Raw genomic sequence first — 22,764 nt, forward strand, 5'->3', positions numbered from 1 at the left:
CAGAGACAAAACCATTCCTGCATTTTGAAATATATTTCTATCTAAATAACTACAGTGTGTGTGTGTGTGTGTGTGTGTGTGTGTGTGTGTGTGTGTGTGTGTGTGTGTGTGTGTGTGTGTGTGTGTGTGTGTGTGTGTGTGTGTGTGTGTGTGTAAAAGTAAGATCACAGTTTGCTAATGATTCAAATGACCTACATGTGAATGCAAGCACCTACACACACGTGCACACACACTCCAGACCTTGAGCAAAGATAATTTTATTAATTTAAGCAATACCACAGACTGGATTCTCTAAAAAGCATAGCTGTACCAAGACAGTGGTTCTCTCAGATCTGCTGTAACAAAAGGGTGCGTTCCATCAGACTTAGAAAATAGTGTTTGATTTATTGTAAATACATTATATCAAACTAAGACACTTATGAAGTGCAATATTTGTGTTGTTATACAGAGTTGAAAACCACTATTTGTTGTTAGTCTAAAGTATGATCTACATTCAACTATGGAAATAGCATGAAAACATCTCTCACATACACGTTCTCTTAAAACATAGAATACAGGATACTACCATACTTCTAAGTCACACCACTGCAGAAACAACAGTGTTACTTACAGTAAATAAAATAAAAATTTAAACTCCAAAAACACACCTTTCACAATTCTTTGATGTTATTATCTGTTTTCGTACAACAGCTACTGTATGATATAACATGAGCTATACATGTTCTTACTCAATAAAATAGCAATAGTGTTGCTGGAGAAAAAACATAAAAAAATGTATTATTACTGTACTGAATACTAGCACAATATATACAGTACTGTATTGACCCAAATGCTACCCTGGCCCTCAGCCTATGATGTATTGTCGGCCTGCTGTATGGAGATAAATGTATGTCCACATTCTGTAAATTAATTAAACAACATCTCAATATTACTTTAGATTGAAACCTTACCATTCCTTGTCCTCAGACAATGTATTTAATTATCATATAGTCTATTAATACTCTCTGGAAAACTCTATGTTACCAAAGAAAACTTTATTAGATACATTATTTTACAAAAGTTGTATTTTCATCTTTCAATTATTATGTTATGGTGTGTTGTAGGTATACTATGCATGTTCTTGTTGTATATCACCCTTGGTAGGAAACATAATTCAAATGTTTATGATATAAATGTATATTAAGCTAAACCAAATCAATGTTATCAATGACCTAATATTTAAGATCCTGTTGATGTCTAAAATAAATAATATTGAGGTTCTATATATTTCAAATGGCTTGCAAAGACTATGCAACTAACTAAGAAATACAAAGCAACAATAGAATCATTTCATAGTGCAGTCCATCCTAACTATTGATTGTTTTTAATGAACAGTATAGCATGCGTTGAAATGGCGGATGTGGGATAACCTATGTAGTAAAAACTCCAAAGCTTAGTCCCCTTATTGCACCTCTGTATAGGTGATGGCCCCTTCCTGAAGAAGGCACTATGGATGCTTCATTATCTCTTATCTGGCTAGCATCCTGGTGTTAGGGTCTCACAGCTGTCTATTGGTTGGCTACACTAACCCACCAACCAATCAAGTGTCAACGTGCACAAAGCTGCCACTGAGTGACATCTTATGTCTTGTGACATCTCCTCTTCCCATTTGAGTCTTTCCATACTTGTCCAAACGAATTCTATCAAATCCAACTGAAACTGCTAAAGGTAGAGATAAGAGACCCAGTAGACGATGTTGAACAGGAGGAACGACGTAGGGAAGAAGACTCTCGAGTAAACGTCCAGCTCCTTAATGTCGACATGGATGCGTCCTTTCCTCCACCCTCCCCCCTTACACTCCTCGTAACAGCAGAAGAAGCTCTGGCAGTCCTTCCCGTCCAGACACTCGTACACGTCCTCATAGTCCTGCCAGTATGAGTAGTTGTTGTTCAACGGAACCACGGTGGTGGGGGACCTGGGCACCGTGTCTAGCATCGAGTAGGTCTGTGGGAGGGGACAGAGGAAGGCCATCTCCTTAGATGTGTAAGCGATAAAGGGAGAGAAAGAGAGGGATTGTGAGAGAGGAGGTAGGGCAAGAAATGTGGGGAGGGGGCAGAGGAAGGAAGACCTCATACAGGGATGCAGCTTAAGCCCCACCCTCTTCAACATATATATCAACGAATTGGCGAGGGCACTAGAACAGTCTGCAGCACCCGGGCTCACCCTACTAGAATCTTAAGTCAAATGTCTACTGTTTGCTGATAATCTGGTGCTTCTGTCACCAACCAAGGAGAGCTTACAGCAGCACCTAGATACTCTGCAGATTCTGCCAGACCTGGGCCCTGACATTAAATCTCAGTAAGACCAAAATAATCGTGTTCCAAAAACGGTCCAGTCGCCAGGACCACATATACAAATTCCATCTAGACACTGCTGCCCCAGAGCACACGAAAAACTATACATACCTTTAGCCTAAACATCAGGTAACTTCCACAAAGCTGTGAACAATCTGAGAGACAAGGCAAGAAGGGCATTCTATGCCATGAAAAGGAACATAAAATTCAACATACAAATTAGGATCTGGCTAAAAATACTTGAATCAGTTATAGAACCCATTGCCCTTCATGGTTGTGAACCAAGAATTCACAAAATGGGACAAACACCAAATTGAGATTCTGCATGCAGTATTCTGCAAAAAATATCCTTGTAAAGCACCAAATAATGCATGCAGGGCAGAATTAGGCTGATACCCGCTAATTATCGAAATCCAGAAAAGAGCCGTTAAATTCTACAACCACCTAAAAGGAAGCGATTCCCAAACCTTCCATAACAAAGCCATCACCTACAGAGAGATAAACCTGGAGAAGAGTCCCCTAAGCAAGCTGGTCCTGGGGCTCTGTTCACAAACCCAAACAGACCAAACAGAGCCCCAGGACAGCAACACAATTAGACCCAACCAAATCATGAGAAAACAAAAAGATAATTATTTCCAATGTGTCAAGTAATTAACAAAAACACAGAGCAAACTAGAACACTGTTTAGACCTAAACAGAGTACACAGTGGCAGAATACCTGTCCACTGTGACTGACCCAAACTTAAGGAAAGTTTTGATTATGTACAGACTCAGTAAGCATAGCATTACTATTGAGGCCGCTGTAGGCAGACCTGGCACTCAAGAGAACACAGACTATGTGCACACTGCCCACAAAATGAGGTGGAAACTGAGCTGCACTTCCTAACCTCCTGCCAAATGTATGACCATATTAGAGACACATATTTCCCTCAGATTACACAGATCCACAACAAATTCTAAAAACAAACCCAATTTTGATAAACCGCCATATCTATTGGGTGAAATACCACAGTGTGCCTCCACAGCAGCAAGATTTGTGAACTGCCACAAGAAAAGGGCAACCAGTGAACAACAAACACCATTGTAAATACAACCCATATTTATGTTGATTTATTTTCACCCTTTTGTACTTCGTTACAACACTGTATATATACATAATATGACATTAAAAATGTCTATTCTTTTGGAACTTCTGTGAGTGTAATGTTTACTGTTAATTTTGAATTGTTTATTTAACTTTTGTATATTATCTACTTCACTTGCTTTGGCAATGTTAACATATGTTTCCCATGCCAATAAAGCCCCTTGAATTGAATGTGATTGAGAGAGGCAACCGGGAGGGGGCGGGGGGACAACAAAAGCCAGACAGGAGACAATAAATACATGTGGGCAAACAAGGGAGAAAGACAGATGGAAAGATGAAAAGAGACAGAGAGAAAGAGATGGAGAGAAAGAGAGCTGATGCGTTGTGAGTGGAGCTGTGCTGTCATGCATTAAAGCTCCGCAGCGGGCCGTGTCCTCCCACACCCAGCAGGACGCGGTCATAGCCCAGGCAGGCAATGAGATAGAACCCCTCGGCTTTAGTGCTATACCTAAGCTGGGACTCACTCACTGGCTCGACAGCACTACACGACATGACATGATGACATGACACGCCATTTAACAAGTACACTCTGTGACCGGTTGCTAGTGTAAGAGGATGGATATATGAAGGATGGGGGATAGACCAGACCTCAACCCTCACCGGGGGGGCAACCTCCCAGTTTGGTACCATGCAGGCCAGAGACACTGACTGCAATACTATCACAGCCAGTGCACAGTGCGACTGATGCAAGAGGATGGAGATATGAAGGATGGACTAGACCTCCACCCACTGAGACCATAATCGCTACCATGGCTAGAGCTATTGACTGTGACAACACAAACAACCTCAGTCCATGTCTTTTACAGCATTACACTGTATCGAGAAAAGTTACACCGTTTCGTCATATGGAGGAAAGGTACACCATTACATGGTACAGAGGAAAAGTACACCCATTACATGGTACAGAGGAAAAGTACACCATTACATGGTACAGAGGAAAAGTACACCATTACATGGTACAGAGGAAAAGTACACCCATTACATGGTACGGAGGAAAGGTACATCATTACATGGTACAGAGGAAAAGTACACCATTACATGGTACAGAGGAAAAGTACATCATTACATGGTACGGAGGAAAAGTACACCATTACATGGTACAGAGGAAAGCTCACCAGTCTCTGTGTCTTGTTTGTCTTGTTGTAGCGGGGCTTCTGTGCCCTGTAGGCGTAGTAGTTTTGGATGGCGTACTCCATCATGGCCGCAAAAACAAACAAGAAGCACACAGTGACGAAGAGATCCATGGCCGTCACATAGGAGACTCTGGGTAGGGAGGTCCTGGCCACTGTACTAAGGGTGGTCATTGTCAACACAGTGGTGATACCTGAAAGGACAAAGTCAGCGTCATAACACAGATTGTTCACCTAGTTTGCTTGGGGATTCGAACCAGCGACCTTTCGGTTACTGGCCCAACACTCTTAACTGCTAGGCTACCTGCCACCCTGTACTAGCTGTTTGATATTGCTCTTGGCAAAACGGCTGCAATATTTTTCTCTGGCAATAGTCAGAATATATTTTGCAAATACGTTTTAAAGATATTTTATCAATTACTGAGGGTTTTAGCTTTAGAAATAAATGGACGTTTACATCAATACATTGTCAGTGCTTAAATATACTGAACAAAAATATGAAGGCAACATGCAACAAGTTCAACGATTTTACTGAGTTACAGTTCATATGAGGGAATCAGCCAATTGAAATAAATTAATTTGGCCCTAATCTATGGATTTCACATGACTCGGCCGGGGTGCAGCCATAGGTGGGCCTGGAAAAGCATAGGCCCACCCACAGGGGAGCCAGGCCCAGCCAATCAGAATGAGCTTTTCCCCATAAAAGGGCTTTATTACAGACAGAAATACTCCTCAGCACCACACCTCAGAGGATCCCTTATGTGAAGAAGTCGGACGTGGAGGTCCACGACTGGCATGGTTACACGTTGGTCTGCGGTTGCGAGGCCGGTTGGACGTACTGCCAAATTCTCTAAAACGACGTTGGAGGCAGATTATGGTAGAGAATGAACATTAAATTATCTGGCAACAGCTCTGGTGTAAATTTCTGCAAAACTTGAGACATATGTGCACATTTGTTCTCTCCAGCACCATGTGCACCTGTGTAATGATCATGCTGTTGAATCAACTTCTTGATATGCCACACTTGTCAGGTGGATGGATTATCTTGGCAACGGAAAAATGCTCACTAACCCATTTGTGCACAATATTTGAGAGAAATAAGATTTTTGTGCTAGTAGAAAATTTCTGGGATCTTTTATTTCAGCTCACGAAACATTGGACCATCCCTTTACATGTTGCATTTATATTTTTGTTGAGTATATATAGTGAAAAGTGAGCTAAATGTACCGGCTGAGATTTTGCATGTATAGAGCCTTTGATATAAAGTGATGGGTGTGACACGCACACACACTCATATGCACACACACTCATATGCACACACACTCTATATACAGTACACACACACACACACACACACACACACACTCTCTCTCGCTCTTTTATGCACATCACCAGGAACCTCTCATTTGATGACTGAATGTGGTGCTGTTTCCTAGCAGTTACCATGGAGACAAGAAGGCCCATCTATTTTGAGCTGATATTTCATACTCAATCCCCCCTTCCTTCCTTCAGACTCTGCTGGCCACGATGATTACCTTCACCTATTTCCCTTACCTTCTATACATACTTTGGCACTTAGTGAGCAGAGTTCCTTCTTAACTTTCAAACAGGCAAGGTATAAGAGCAACTCTTAACTGGTTCCTCCAAATAAAATGGCAAAAATGTAATAAATGACAAAAAGGTATCGTAAAAAATACAGAAAAGAACAGAAAATAATATAGATACAAAGAATGCATGTGGAAGGATGTCAGTACACCTACACTAAATTAGGGACACAAGACCCATAGATGTCATATGAACAGATAGAGCACATAGAAAATAATACAGATAGAAATAACATGGTACAAAGATAGTCTACAGTGCTGTCGTGACACAGAGAGAGAAAGAGAGAGAGAGAGAAAAGAAAGTGACAAAAAATAGGGAGGGGTCACACTGTATGAGTCACTGAACAGAGCATTCCTATCCCTTACTCCCTGTCAGGTATAGCCTGATAGTCATTACCATCTGTTGTGGCCCTTACTCCCTGTCAGGTATAGCCTGATAGTCATTACTATCTGTGGTGGCCCTTACTCCCTGTCAGGTATAGCCTGATAGTCATTACTATCTGTGGTGGCCCTTACTCCCTGTCAGGTATAGCCTGACCATCTGTGGTGGCCCTTGTGAACCTGGCTCTTTGGGAATGTCACCCAGTACACCCCGTCACTGCCCCCTAACCACATTACACCCTCAGGGGGCACCTGCATGTCAGCACCTGCCTCCTCCTTAGACCCTACCACCACCACCAGCCACTCTGCCATATCTCCTGCTCTTTGCAGTCAGAGCCCATTTTCCTTATCACTCCTCTTTCTTTTCAACCCGCTATCGATCAGCGGGGAGGCCCGGAAAATCAACGCTGCGCTTTTGTGCCCCAGAATAGACACTAAATGACTTCTTTTGTCAATGAGAATGGGATATTTATCTTTACTCCTACAGTCAGCATCCTTACCTGTTAGCAAGGGGAAAGACAAACATGTTTCCGGGCTTATCTTTGTACGGTGTCGTAACAGGTGTCAAGACTGCCGAGGGAGACTATTCAATGTGATTGTGGTGGTTCAAGGATGGTTTGGTGATGAAACGGACTCGTTAATACTCTTTAAGCTTCGACTTGTTTAACCACCATTGCAAATGTGGTTGTGTTGTCACTTAGTTAAAGGTCATGTATAATGCTAATACTGTAATTTGGACTAAATGTGATATATTTGACCTTGAAGACAAAAAACCTAGAAGAGCTGTCTGGAGGAATTGAATCGTACTTACCGCAAAGTTCAACTCAAACTCCAAATCACCTTCAACTACATAATCCAGACGAATGCACATGCACTAATGGAAAGCATGCATCGGGGGGGAAAATCATGAATGAATTACAAGTGTAAACAAAAAATGTGACTGTTAAGCCTTGATGAATTACAAGCACATCGCATATACAAAATAAAATGGTACAAGAATCTGAAAAGCAGAACATAACATTGCGTAATTGGTCTCTGGTCTAAACAATAAAATATCGATTTTTCATGCAATCTGCCATTGTGGTAACCTTCTTTTCAACCAACCAGCTAGACTCAGACTTATTTTTTCCCCTTTCAGAATAACACATGCAGAGGTAGTCATTTCTGAACACATACAGTGCACTACATAAACACTGGTGGAACAGGTTTGATTGAATCCTTGGGGTTCTTCATCTACTTATTATAATATCAGTGTGTATCCTGCCAAATGGTATTCTTCAGATCAGGTACCTAGTGCTGTTCTGGCAGGGGCGGCATCACTATTGATCCAGAAGGAGACCCAGGAGAGCACCACGGTGAGGATACAGGGGATGTAGGTCTGGATGGTGAAATAACCCATTCTCCTGCTCAGGTCAAAGTACACTGTCATGACCACATAATCACCTGGGAGAGGGGGGGGCGAGAGGGGCGTAGAGGGAGAGGGAGCAAGTTAAGGAGGAAGAGAGTGGGGGGGGAGTGAGGGAGAAAGAGAGAGATTGAGGGAGAATCAGAGCGTCAGGTGGAACAAGAACGAGCCAGCATGGGGAGGGAGAGAGATTGAGGGAGAATCAGAGCGTCAGGTGGAACAAGAACGAGCCAGCATGGGCAGGGAGAGAGGGGTGGAGGGTGGGAGAAAGAGAGAGATTGAGGGAGCATCAGGTGGAACAAGAACAAGCCAGCATGGGCAGGAAGAGAGGGGTGGAGGGTGGGAGAAAGAGAGAGATTGAGGGAGAATCAGAGCGTCAGGTGGAACAAGAACAAGCCAGCATGGGGAGGGAGAGGGGTGGAGGGTGGGAGAAAGAGAGAGAGAGAATCATGAGATATAGCATCAGGGGGAACCACAGAAGATGGCACCATACACAATGCTTCAGGGAGTCTACTTTGGTGGGTTTTGAAGAGGGATGCTGTAACAATAGAAAGAAAGGAGGCAGATATAACAGCGGTAGAACCAGAAGTCCCTGATGGCAAGGTGGCATGGGAACTGTCCACTCGCCATTTTCTTCATTACCACGCTACAGCACAATACCTATTCATTTCATGCTGGATGAAAAACAACAAGAAGAAATTTAACGCTTTGTTTTCCCGAGTTTGTCGAGATGTAAATTAATGACATGCTATTTTTAGCTGCAGGAGCAAGCTAGCTAATCATCATGCAGCATGATGCAAGCTGGGAGTCAAGAAAAAGTGAAAACAAGATGAGAAATGTCTAATTTCCTTGAACAGAACTGAGGGAAGATCTGTGGAAGAACTCTGGCTTTCATGATTTCTCCACTCAGAACGTGGACTTGTGTCACAGTGCACCATACGCAGAATACATCATTTATTGGATCACCTGAGTTTTCAAGACAAGTCTTCAAGACTTTCCTTTCAAAATGGAGATGAAATCATCGTTCTCCAAAAGGAATAAAGTACAGCATGAACAATGTCACCTATGAAATTTGAGAATAGGGTCAATATGGGTTAATTACAGCTTGAGGATTCATATACGAGATCAATTTATCAGCCCCTTAAAACGCTGCTACATTAATCTTCGATGCTGTCACGAATGCATTAAAAATGTATTGCAAAGTCATTCCAGCAAGCACCACTCATGAGTATAATTAGATACCTGTTTGTAAAACACGACCTTAGTCGCAAGGAATGATGGTTGGAAATAAATAGATGTAGAATTCAGTATTAAAACCAAACCACATCCATTAAATATTTTGAATCTTTAATCTTGATGGTTTGTATAAAAATATGTTTGCCTTTATACCAGATGGGACTACTGATAAGCTTCAAGCAGCCTACAGAGAAACAATATGTTAAATGTCACATTGAATTATGAAAACAGGTAAATGCACTTTCATTGTGCACTATTTTATTACACAGTGAATGATAAAGACAATGTCTACTCCCTGAGCACTACTCTTAAGTTCACTACCACCACAGTACTACTCCTACATCTACTACCAAAGTACTACACCTAAGTCTACTACCACAGGACTACTCCTACATCTACTACCAAAGTACTACTCCTAAATCTACTACCAAAGTACTACTCCTAAATCTACTACCGAATTACTACTCCTAAGTCTACTACCACAGTACTACTCCTAACACAGAACCCAAACCGGCTGCGCGCATGCGCTATCGTGCATACATTTATTTTGTCCCCCCACACCAAACGCAATCACGACACGCAGGTTAAAATATCAAAACAAACTCTGAACCAATGACATTCATTTGGGGACAGGTCAAAAAGGATTAAACATGTATGGCAATTTAGCTAGTTAGCTTGCACTTGCTAGCTAATTTGTCCTATTTAACTAGCTTGCTGTTGCTAGCTAATTTGTCCTGGGATATAAACATTGGGTTGTTATTTTACCTGAAATGCACAAGGTCCTCTACTCTGACAATTGATCCACACAAAACGGCCAACCAAATCGTTTCTAGTCATTTCTCCTCAGTCTTTTTCATCTTTGAACTTATATGGTGATCGCATCTAAACTTTCATAGTATTACTACGACGACTGGCAAAACAGTTAGTCTTTCAATCACCCACATGGGCATAACCAATGAGGAGATGGTACATGGGTACCTGCTTCTATAAACCAATGAGAAGATGGGAGAGGCAGGACTTTCAGCACGATCTGCGTCAGAAATAGAAAGGAGTTCTATTTTAGCCCTTGGCATCACAGACGCTCGTTGGCGCGCGCGAGCAGTGGGTGCAATAATTGAATAACTTGGATTTCTACATTTATTTTGCGACGCTCGCGCACGGGACGTGTCCGGTCTGGTCAGCATGTTAGTCTACTACCAGAGTACAGCTCGTAAATCTACTACCAAATTACTACTCCTAAATCTACTACCACAGAACTACTCCTAAATCTACTACCGAATTACTACTCCTAAGTCTACTACCAGAGTACTACTCCTAAGTGCAATTTCAACCTGTTTTCTGCCCTGCCAAATGCTGTCTTTGTCATTTCCATGGTACAATAATACAACATATCTTGACTATCTTCCAAGAAAAGGTATTGTCTTTGCTCTCTGGCAATATCTTGCAAAACTGGCAAAGCAATTGTCTTTGCAATGCGATAGTTTACAAAGACTGGAAAAGCAATTGACTTAAGCCAGAGTGGTGGCACCAGACCTCAAGACACCAGCTGGTAATGCCTGCTGTCTCCCGCTGCTAACAGACAGGAGAATATGACAGATCATTTACAGTAAATGTAGATCATTTTATTAAAAAACAGCTAAAAATAGCACTTTGTCCTTTTTCCTTGGAATCAGTATCTAATAATTCAGAGAGAAATGGGATGGAGAACACAGGAGCCAGTGAAGGGCTGTGATGAGGATTTATTTGATTGGTTGTGAAAAACAGGTCAGCTGTTTGGGTATTAAATGTACGATAACTAATTTACTGTACCTGCTGTTGTTTTTAGGACGTCTGTGGTATTCCGCAGGCCCATAAAGTCAAACTGGTAGAGGCGCCAGTACTTCTGGTCTGAGGTTTCGATGGAGTTCCTTTTCCATCTGTAAATCATTTCATCCTTGGGGTAACCATCTGTAAGTCAAGTAAACACACAGTGACCCTGTGACCCTATGGTAGAATTTAATTCTAATAAAATAAGATTCATGCTTCAATCTGACCCATACATGTTTCATTGTTTGATGGGTCTTACTGGACATATTCCTATGTATGTATTATATAACCTACTAATTGCATACTGTTAAATACACTTAAAAACAGGAACAGCACACGCACACGCAGGCACACACACGCACAGTATAGCGCAACTAGACTTTTAAAAAGTAAAAAACAGGGCCATAGTAAAGTGCTGTAAGAGCAGATGAAAAGGGACAGAACCAAGTGTAATGGGATACTTTGAGTTACTGTGAGAGTGTTGTGTTGATGCTAGAGTTGACCTTCCCTTTTCACAGAAGTGTGTGTGTGTGTGCCTCTGAAATCTAATTTGAAAGCTATGCAACGGAAATGAATCACTTCATTGTGCTCTGATGATTTCAAGCAGGTGAACTGTATCCCATTGACATGTTATTATGAGGTGTGTATCTCACACACACGCACAAAGCGACAATGTTATTCACATTAAGGAAAGCTACAACAAAGGGAAGCTGGTGAGATGATGTGGAATGTGCTGAGTGCATGTCCATATCTTAGAAACTATTACGCCGTGAAAGTACAATACAATAACGAGGAGGCAGAAAGCTATGTTTAGGCTAGGGCTCAGCTGCAAGTTGGGTATCAGGGTTTGGCTCTGGAGTTGGCACTGCCTCCTAAAGGTGTGGTGTCCAGGGCATCCAGGCCAATGAGAGAGGGGGCTCCAGCTTCATGGCCCTGCAGCTGATCCACATGGCTGCGGTGCACTTTACCGTCAGGCGTTCGAGTCCTGTAAGAGGCCGGTCCAGTGGCTTCTTCCACAACTGCAAGGACCTACATAGGGCCTCGAGAGTAGTTCCTCATGTACACAGACTCGTCAGGTGGAAAACACCTTAAATGATCACGGCCCCTGTCTGCATCACCCTCCTGCCTTAGACGCATGTCACTTGCCATGTCCGGGTGCAGCCGATCTAAAGCAGTTGTCAATCGCCTGTTCGTTAACAGCTCGGCTGGAATCTTGCCAGTAGACGCCGTCGTAACATGTTGAGACAGCAGGAACCTTGACAGTCAGGCCTGTCAGTCACCCACCAAGATATAGCTCCTCCTTGGTTGTCTGAACCATGTGTTCAGCTTGGCCATTGGAGGACGGATGATATGGGGCTGTGGTGACATGTCTGATTCATTTACACCCAGCGAACTCCTTCAACTCAGTAGAAGTGAAGGCAGCTCCATTATCTGACAACAGGACGTCACACAACCGATGAATGGCAAACAGCAAATGGAGGGTTCTTATTACAGCACCAGAGGGCATCAAGATAACCATGGCTACTTCCATGCACTTTGAATGGGAATCTACCATAATGAGAAAAGTATTTAATTTGAATTACCCAGAAAAGTCCATATGAAGACAAGCATTTCATTGTTGTCCACTCCCATGGGTGCAAGGCAGCCTTGGGTGAGCAGGGTGACTCCTGACAGGGAACACAGTGAGGCACCACAGCCTAATTTTCCATGTGCATCCCGGGCCACCACACATATCTCCGTGCCAGTGCTTTCATCCTCACTATTCCAGGATGCATATCATGCATCATGGAAAAGACCCCCTCGCTCGCCATGCCAGGTACCACAACCCGACTGGCCCACAACACACAGTTCTTGTGAACCAACCGCTCGTTCCAACGATACCATTGAAACCCAAACGGTCTGCCAGGAACATCAGAGGCCCATCCATGCAGCACCCAGCGAAGCACTCGGGACAGGACAGGATCCTTTAAGGTCAGTGCGGCTTTCCTAGAAGCATGGAGAAGGGTATCGGGCACCACCTTCTACAGCATCCCTACCCAGGGAGGTGGTGGCTCAGACAAAGGGGTAGTGAGTGACAGGCAAATCAGGGCATCTGCATTAGCCAACTGCTTCCTTGGATGATAGCAGAGCTCATAACTATGTCCCAGTACTCAGACTCCATCTGACCATGCAAGTGAAAATATTTTTGGGCATGGGCTTCATATGATGAAGGACGCCCATCAAGGGCTTGTGGTTGGTGTAGACCACAAAATGGCGACCTGACAAATACTGATGGAACTTCATGACAGCAAAAATGTTCGCCAGGGCCTATTTATCCGGGTGTGCATACTACTGTTCAGCGACAGTTAGGGTCCTAGATGCGTATCACACAGGTGCTTCCCAACCATCATATTCCACATGACTAAACAAAGCCCATATGGAGATGCATCACAGACCAGTAACAGGGGTTTTCTATTATCATAGTGGGCTAGCAGCCCATCTGCTTGCAGCAGCTGCTTAGCCTCTTTATAGACTTCTTCATGAGCGGCCAGGTCCAGTAGGCGATGCTAGGGCTGTAGCTTTATCAAGCAGGAAGCAGTTGTAAAAATTGAGATGCCTCAGAAACGACTGAAGCTCAGACTTGTTCTGGGAAGAAGGTGCCTCCTTAATGGCCTTTACCTTATCCTGGGTTGGTCGCATGCCTTCCTTGTCAACGTGGAACCCCAGGAACTCAACACTGGGTGCAGCAAAAATTGACTTCTCTCTCTCAGGCTGTGGCCCCCCCATGGGTACTATAGACAACATACTTCTCAGGGTCTGGGTGACAGTTTACCAAGTGTGTCTGTTGTGTGGTCCAAGTGGGCATGAATTAACTGCCTGAGGCCTGGGACTGGGACCTTTGTCAAACAAAGTCAAGCTATATGTCCCCTCCATTTACAGTAGTGACAGGTTGCAACCCTAAACCTACAGCTGTTGGAATTATGAGCACCTCCACATCTGAAACAGGCTTTGAAGTCATCTCTGGACTCTGACTCCGCCCCCTCCGTGCGCACCGGCCTACTACGTTCAGCGAGATGAATTACAGGAACAGTCGGAGGACCTGGTCTTTCAGGGTGAAGCAGGCAGGCATTATTTGCAGCAGTCTCAGCTGCCAAGGCTTTTACCTCAGCCACTCTAAATATCAGATTGGGCTCAGCCAATAGACTCATCTAACAATTCTGTCAAGCAGCATTGGCTCCAGTGCACCGAAAGCCTGCTCGGACCAGCAATGAAACTGGAGATATTCTGATTTGCCTTTTGTTTACAATTATGAAAACAAAATCTCTGCACAATTTCTGACGGATCTGGGCTGAAAGGCCACTTCAAACATGCCAACTATGTGATCATAACTCTTTGCAGTGGGCAGGGCTGAAGTGGGTAGAGAACCTAATGTACACTGAACAAAAATTATAAACGCAACTATTTCAAATACTGAGTTACAGTTCATATAAGGAAATTAGTCAACTGAAATAAATTAATTCGGCCCTAATCTTTGGATTTTACATGACTGGGAAAATTGATACAGATGCCTTAAAAAAAGGTAGGGGCGTGGGTCAGAAAACCAGTCGCTATCTGGTGTGACCACCACTTGCCTCATGCAGCGCAACACATCTCCTTTGCATAGAGCTGATCAGGCTGTTGATTGTGGCTTGTGGAATGGTGTCCCACATCTCTTCAATGGCTGTGTGAAGTTGCTGGATATTGGCAGGAACTGGAACACGCTGTCGTACAGATCAATTCAGAGCATCCCAAACATGCTCAATTGGTGAAATGTCTGGAGAGTATGCTGGGAAGAACTGGGACATTTTCAGCAGCCAGGAATTGTGGACAGATCAGTGCAACATGGGACCATGCATTATCATGCTGAAACATGAGGTGATGGCGGCGGATGAATGGCATGACAATGGGCCTCAGGATTTAATCACAGTATTCAAATTGCATTCAAATTGCAACCAATAAAATACAATTGTGTTTGTTGTCCATAGCTCATGGGGCGCTTTGTTCACAATGTTGACGTCAACAAACTGCTCGCCCACACGACGGCATGGTTACACGTGGTCTGCGTTTGCGAGGCCGGTAGGATGTACTGACAAAATTACGTTGGAGGCAGCCTATGGTAGAGAAATTAACATTAAACAATCTGGCAACAGCTCTGGAGGACATTCCTGCAGTCAGCATGCCAATTGCACACTCCCTCAAAACTTGAGACATCTGTGGCATTGTGTTGTGTGACAAAACTGCCACATTTTATAGTGGTCTTTTATTGTCTCCAATACAAGCTGCACCTTTGCAATGATCATGCTGTTTAATCAGCTTCTTGATATGCCACACCTGTCAGGTGAATAGATTAGCTTGCCAAAGGGGAAATGCTCACGAACAGTAATATAAAGAAATGTGTGCACATTATTTTTGAGATATTCGTTTTTATGCATATGGAACTTTCCTGAGATCTTTTATTTCAGCTCATGAAACACAAAACCAACACTTTACACGCTGTATTTATACATTACATGAACAAAAGTATGTGGACACCTGCTCGTCAAACCTCTCATTCCAAAATCCTGGGCATTAATATGGAGTTGGTCCCCCCTTTGCTGCTATAACAGCCTCCACTCTTCTGGGAAGGCTTTCTACTAGATGTTGGAACATTGCTTTTGGGACTTGCTTCACTTCAGCCACAAGAGCATTAGTGAGGTGGAACACTGATGTTGGGTGATTCGTCCCAAAGGTGTTCGATGAGGTTGAGGTCAGGGCTCTGTGCAGGACTGTCAAGTTCTTCCACAATTATTTTGACAAACCCTTTCTGGATGGAACTCAGTTTGTGCATGGGGGCATTGTCATGCTGAAAGAGGAAAGGGCCTTCCTGTTCTCTTGGCATCCACCAAACCCAGATTCATCCGTCGGAATGCCAGATGGTGAAGCGTGATTCATCACTCCAGAGTCCAATGGTGGTGAGCTTTACACCACTCCAGCCGACGCTTGGAATTGCGCATGGTGATCTTAGGCTTGTGTGCGGCTGCTCGGCCATGGAAATCTATTTCATGAATCTCCCGACAAACAATTCTGGTGCTTCCACGTTGCTTCCAGAAGTAGTTTGGAACTCAGTAGTGAGTGTTGCAACCAAATATTTTTACGCACCGGTCCCATTCTGTGAGCTTGTGTGGCCTACTATTTTGCAGCTGAGCCATTGTTGTTTCCACTTCACAATACTCTACTCAGCAAATTGGATGTCGCCTATTACAGTGCCATCCATTTGTCACCAAAGCCCCATATACTACCCACCACTGTGACCTGTATGCTCTTGTTGGCTGGCCTTCGCTTCAAATCCGTAGCCAACCCACTGGCTCCAGGTCACCTATAAGTCTTTGCTAGGTAAAGCCCCACCTTATCTCAGCTCACTGGTCACCATAGCAGCACGCACCCGTAGCATGCGCTCCAGCAGGTATATTTCACTGGTCATCCCTAAAGCCAACTGCTCCTTTGGCTGCCTTTCCATCCAGTTCTCTCATAGTCTTATAAGTGTTATGGTCTTATATCTCCCTCACTAACTTTAAGCATCAGCTGTCAGAGCAGCTTACCGATCATTGCACTTGTACACAACCCATCTGTAAATAGCCCACCCAACTACCTCATCCCCCATATTGTTATTTTTGTTTTTGCTCCTTTGCACCCCAGTATCTCTATTTGCACATTCATCTTCTGCACATCTATCACTCCACATCACTCCAGTGTTTAATTGCTAAATTGTCATCATTTTGCCACTATTGCCTTACCTCCCTAATCTTACTACATTTGCACACACTGTATATAGATTTTTCTATTGTGTTATTAATTGTACGTTTGTTTATCCCATGTGTAACTCTGTGTTCTTGTTTGTGTCACATTGCTTAGCTTTATCTTGGCCAGATCGCAGTTGTAAATGAGAACTTGTTCTCAACTGGCCTACCTGGTTAAATAAAGGTGAAATATATTTTTTAAATAATTGTTTGTTTGTCTAAGGAGAATGCATGGCTGTGAGCTCAATTTTATACTACTGTCAGCAACAGGTGTGCCTGAAATATATACTTTCGTACATACAGTTGAAGTCGGAAGTTTGCATACACCTTAGTCAAGTACATTTAAACTCAGTTTTTCACAATTCCTGACATTTAATCCACGTAAAGAATTCCCCGTTTTAGGTCAGTTAGGATCACCAATTTATTTTAAGAGTGTGAAATGTCAGAATAATAGTAGAGAGAATTATTTATTTCAGCTGTTATTTCTTTCATCACATTCCCAGTGGGTCAGAAATGTACATACACTCAATTAGTATTTGGTAGCATTGCCTTTAAATTGTTAAACTTGGGTCAAACGTTTCAGGGATCCTTCCACAAGCTTCCCACATTAAGTTGGGTGAATTTTGACCCATTCCTCCTGACAGAGCTGGCAGTTTTGTAGCAGTGGGTTCTTCCTTGCTGAGTGGCCTTTCAGGTTGTGTAGATATATGATTAGTTTTACTGTGGATATAGATACTTTTGTACCTCCAGCATCTTCACAAGGTCCTTTGCTGTTGTTCTGGGATTGATTTGCACATTTCACACCTAAGTGCGTTCATCTCTAGGAGACAGAACACGTCTACTTCCTGAGTGGTATGGCGGCTGCGTGGTCCCATGGTGTTTATACTTGCGTACTATTGTTTGTACAGATGAACGTGGTACCTTCAGGCATTTGGAAATTGCTCCCAAGGATAAACCAGACGTGTGGAGGTCTACAATTGTTTTTCTGGGGTCTTGGCTGATTTATTTTTATTTTCCCATGATGTCAAGCAGAGAAGCACTGACTTTGAAGGTAGGCCTTGAAATACACCCACAGGTACACCTCCAATTGACTCAAATTATGTCAGTTAGCCTATTAGAAGCTTCTAAAGCCGTGACATCATTGTCTGGAATTTTCCAAGCTGTTTAAAGGCACAGTCAACTTAGTGCAAGTAAACATCTGACCCACTGGAATTGTGATACAGTGAATTATAACTGAAATAATCTGTCTGTAAGCAATTGTTGGAAAAGTTACTTGTGTCATGCACACAGTAGATGTCCTAACCGGCTTGCTAAAACTATAGTTCGTTAACAAGAAATTTGTGAAGTGGTTTAGAAAGATGTTTTAATGACTCCAACCTAAGTGTATGTAAACTTCCAACTTCAACTGTATGAGGTATTTTTGTTCAGTGTAGAATACGTCACCGTCCCGCACACACAGAGCAGCACAGTGCATTTACTTTCGTCATTTCCAATGTCATTAGCCACAAAAAAACATTCCAGCCTTTCAACATACTCCTCCCAAGACCTATGCTTTTCATCAACAAACTCCTTACTCTTCCCATAAAAAGCCATGATCACGTCAGAAAAGGAAAATCCACTTTTATTTATTTAACTAGGCAAGTCAGTTCAGAACAAATTCTTATTTATAATAACGGCCTGCCTCGGCCAAACTCTAACCCAGATGACACTGGGCCAATTGTGCACCAACCTTTGGGACTCCCAATCACGGCCAGTTGTGACACAGCCTGGAATCGAACCAGGGTCTGTAGTGACACCTCTAGCACTGACATGTAGTGTCATAGACCACTGCGCCACTCAGGAGCCCATTTTATGTTTACTCACAAATCCTCCTCAAACATTCCAGTCCAGAGCCGCCTCGTGTTCAGTACTATGTCCGTGACATAGTGGAAGTACAATCCAATACTGAGGAGGCAGAAAGGCAAGTTTAGGCTATTTACTCCATGGTGCAGGCAATAAACATGAACGCCATGTCGGCAGGTGATTGAACTTTTACACCCATTGTATGGGGCGGGCACGCTATATATGGGAGTGTCTGTGCGCGCTCCTTAACGTGCCCACAACAACATTACCCAATACATAACAGAAACCACATACTCTCCTGTCTCCATTAAGATGGTAGGAGTACAGTCAGTACACTGTAAGATTGACTCTTCACTGGTAAATGTCAGTTATTGACATATCCCACTCTGTACTGTAGGTTACACAGAAACGAGCCATGGTAGACAGCCCAGCCAACTTCCTCTCTCCTCTGCACAGATAATAGCTTGGGTCAAAGCAAAGAGAATGTATAAGGGACAGATGTCTATTAATCCTTGTATAGCAGCCTATATGCACTGTGCTCTAGGTTCTGTCGTATATAAACACTTCAATGGACAGAAATGACTAATCTCTTACCTGGGATTCTCTTTTTTTCATTAGATTGAGTCACGATGTGCTTCCTGCTTAAAGGGATAGTTCACCCAATTGACAAAATGACATTGGTATCCTTACCCTGTAAGCAGTATATGGACCAGGTATGACATCAATCCATGCTTTGGTTTAGTTTCCCTGGCACGGTTTCCAAATGCTAACGTTTTAACATTTGTGGCACAAAGCCCATTCAAGTCATGGGCCCATTTTTCACTAATAAGTGACTTTGCTGAGCTTCACAACTCATTTGAGATACTTTGGGATGATTTGAACGATGTGCAAACATTTGTAATGTCGGTCCCGTGACACAAATGCTAAAACATGAGCATTTGAAACAGTGCCAGGAAAGGTAATCCAAAGGACGGATTGCTGTCATATCTAGGCTGCTTACAGGGTAAGGAAACCAAATGTCATTTTGTAGTTTGGGTGACCTATCCCTTTAAAGATCTGAACGATGAGAAGTCCACATTGATTTAATAACAAAATAAAATAAATGTTTTCTATAAATCAAATCGATCCTGTACTCCCCAATTAAGATGCCACCAAACTCCTGTCGGTGAAATGTGTTATTTTACAGGGTCAGCCATAGCAGTACGGTGCCCTTGGAGCAAATTATGTGCCTTGCTCAAGGACACATCGGCAGATCGTTCACTTTGTCGGCTCGGGTATTCAAACCAGCCACTTTCGATTGCTAGCCCAACGCTCTAACCACCAGGCTACCTGCCGCTATTGTCACCATGGGAGCACAACACGCCACATGTTCAATGTTCTTTTCCCTGGGGTAAGTGAAAATATCAAACAGCGAGGATGTGTCTGTCGGCTCTGCCACGCCAGTGGGTGGGTGGTGTGGAGGAATGGATAGAGTTTTCCCCTGTTTCCAGGTCAGAGATTAAGCCTATTCTCTATTGAGCATGCTTTTTAAACCAGGACTACGCTCAATCTGTCTGGGCAATCAGACAAAGATGTTGATTTACAACAACAAAAAAACATTCAAATCCAGAATAATATGATAGGACTATTTTCTGAAGGTGACATTTGTGAGGATGACTTACTGTATGGATGTACATAGAGTACACAGGCTGTGGATGGTGAAGCAATGGTGCTTCATTGAAAGGGTGGGGAAATGGAGGGGGCATACGGTGGGGGGCGCAATTTATTGTGGACTTAATAGAAGTAAGATCAAGGTCTTTATCTGGGAAACAGCTGGAAATCCATTAGCTTCAGCGTGCATGGCCTTCACATCCTGTTCCCACCAATTCTTTAATTAGGGTAGAAATTCAATGTTCTACTTCACTTAATAATAACGTTCTATGTTCACTTCCCATTCTGCCTGAGCTGAATTTTGTCCCATTTTATTGCAGGTGACGTGCTGTTGTTGTGTTGTTAATGGACTGCCCAGAAAGCCTGGTCCTTTTCCATGTGGCTTTAAAGAATGGAAAAGTGGTAAAGAGTATGTTTGCATCAAGCTTTCACATTGGTGACTCACACATTCTCATGAAAGACTGCAGAAAATCTTTCAGGCTACAAACCTATATACCTTTCAGAGAATCTGCCCAACAAGCCTCCTACTCAAAACAGTTGTATGTGCATCGACCTCATACTGTGACAGAATAGAAAGGGTATCATTTGGATCTAGTACATTGCACCTGTAGTGACCAATGGCGTTCATTGCAGATACCTCGATCGTTTATATAAAAGTGAGTTGTAAGACTACAGTACGTGGGTGAGAAGAAAATGCCCGGGATAGTATGGTCTGACTTTTGGTGTCTATTGTGTATCATACTGTGATTGTCTTGTGCATAAATAAGGTGTTGATTGTTGTATATATTAGGGGTATGTGAGACTCCTGTCCAGAGTTGATTATTAGGAAATGGAACTATACTAATTTGCTCAATTTATGAAACAAACAACAATTTGGTGTGTCATTGTTTGTTGCAAATAACATTGCTGCCTAACCTTGCTGCCCCCCTTCCCTCTTCAAAAGGATCAGAATGGAACTAAGCTGTCAAGCTTTATTGTGTTACCCTAGATGATTTTCTTAAATTGTATGTGGAGGCGTCAATTAATCAATCAATATGAAATATATTACCTATTCTCATGCATTTTTCATGTATCTATATGAAATATGATGTTTCCTGATGTATTGTTCATATATTAAATATACTACTTTTCCCCATATATTGTTCATAAATGTACATGATTTCCCCATGTATTTTTTTATATGTTTATACAAAATGTGACATATGAATGGGTGACTTGATTGCATGGCCACACAATACTCACAGCTAGAGAAGACCAGGGGACAGGAGTGCTCATCCATAGGGAAGTTGTGGAGCTGCAGCTGGCACTCTGCATTGATGGTCAACCTACAGCACGAGTCAGAGAGAGGCCGTGAGTGAGCATTGCCATCGTTTCTCACATACACCACTGGTGATGTGAACGTGTCATTTATTGATGAAGACAGCATAGGGTGTGAAATAAGGGAAGGCTGGCTCTTGATGTTGTTCTTACATACTGCACATGCTGAGAAAGAGACAGAGAGCCATAATGCTGAATTTCGCTGCTATGCTGTTTCCATTTTTTTTGTTAGTGTGAAAAGAATGAGCGATTGCAGGGATAACAAACTGGCATCTTGTTGCATGCCTGTGAGAGACCTAATGGGCCACCTATTATCCTGACATGACTGCCAGTGCCAGGGGGCTGGAGATTGCCGGCCGGCTGGTCGCCTCCGAGTCCGGTGAGCCCTTCAAATTGTTATTTTCCTTGAGTAACAAACTCCGGCAGACTAGTTAAGAAAAATGACTGGATGAAGAAATGCTCTCGTCCCGGAATTATGTAGGTCATCGGACCGGATTTCACCCTATTCGTCTTCTCTTTTTTCTTCTCCTTCTCCTCTTCCTCTTCCTCTGTCTCCCTGATAAAATGTCACTCTTGTTTACATTGGCTTGACTGAAGTTCACAGTGAAGAGGAATTAATGAGAGCTTAGATGGGAGCTTGATTCACTCCATTGTTTTAATCAGACCAGGATGCCACTCAAGAAGATTTATAGATCTGCTAAATGATAATGCTGATGAATAATGCTAACTGAATGCTTACTGAAAATGCTCATTAATAATGCAAACTGATATTTCTCACTGACAACGCTCAATTATAGTGCTCAACAATAATCATCACCAGTAAATCAAATCACATTGTATTGGTCACCTCGCATATTTGGCAGATGTTGTTGTGGGTGTAGCAAAATTCTTATGTTCCTAACTTCAACAATGCAGTAATACCTAACAATACACACAAATCAAAAAAATCGAAAGAAAGGAATTAAGAAATATAGAAAAATTATAACGAGCAATGTCAGTGTCCGGAATATAAATATATATGTATATGATGGTGTGTATAAACATTATGGGCATTATATGACACTAAATAACACATCTCAGTGATAATGCTCAATAATAATGTTCAGTGATAGTGCTCATAC

General features: G+C 42.7%; 1 protein-coding gene across 1 annotated transcript in view; it reads right to left on the minus strand.

Annotated features, from left to right (window-relative positions):
- Positions 1 to 241: 241 nt before the first annotated feature.
- Positions 242 to 22,764, minus strand: part of LOC118370242 (gamma-aminobutyric acid receptor subunit gamma-3-like) — a 41,325-nt gene continuing 18,802 nt past the window's right edge. Inside the window, exons 5-9 of the mRNA XM_035755163.2 lie at positions 21,569 to 21,651; positions 11,043 to 11,180; positions 7,883 to 8,035; positions 4,593 to 4,801; positions 242 to 1,983 (exon numbers count right to left, since the gene is read on the minus strand). Of these exons, the coding sequence (XP_035611056.1) occupies positions 1,702 to 1,983; positions 4,593 to 4,801; positions 7,883 to 8,035; positions 11,043 to 11,180; positions 21,569 to 21,651 (865 nt within the window). The 3' untranslated portion in view covers positions 242 to 1,701. The remainder of the gene's footprint in view (positions 1,984 to 4,592; positions 4,802 to 7,882; positions 8,036 to 11,042; positions 11,181 to 21,568; positions 21,652 to 22,764) is intronic.

The sequence above is a fragment of the Oncorhynchus keta genome, chromosome 37 (genome assembly GCF_023373465.1).
Source record: "Oncorhynchus keta strain PuntledgeMale-10-30-2019 chromosome 37, Oket_V2, whole genome shotgun sequence".
In the NCBI taxonomy this organism is placed as follows: Eukaryota; Metazoa; Chordata; class Actinopteri; order Salmoniformes; family Salmonidae; genus Oncorhynchus; species Oncorhynchus keta.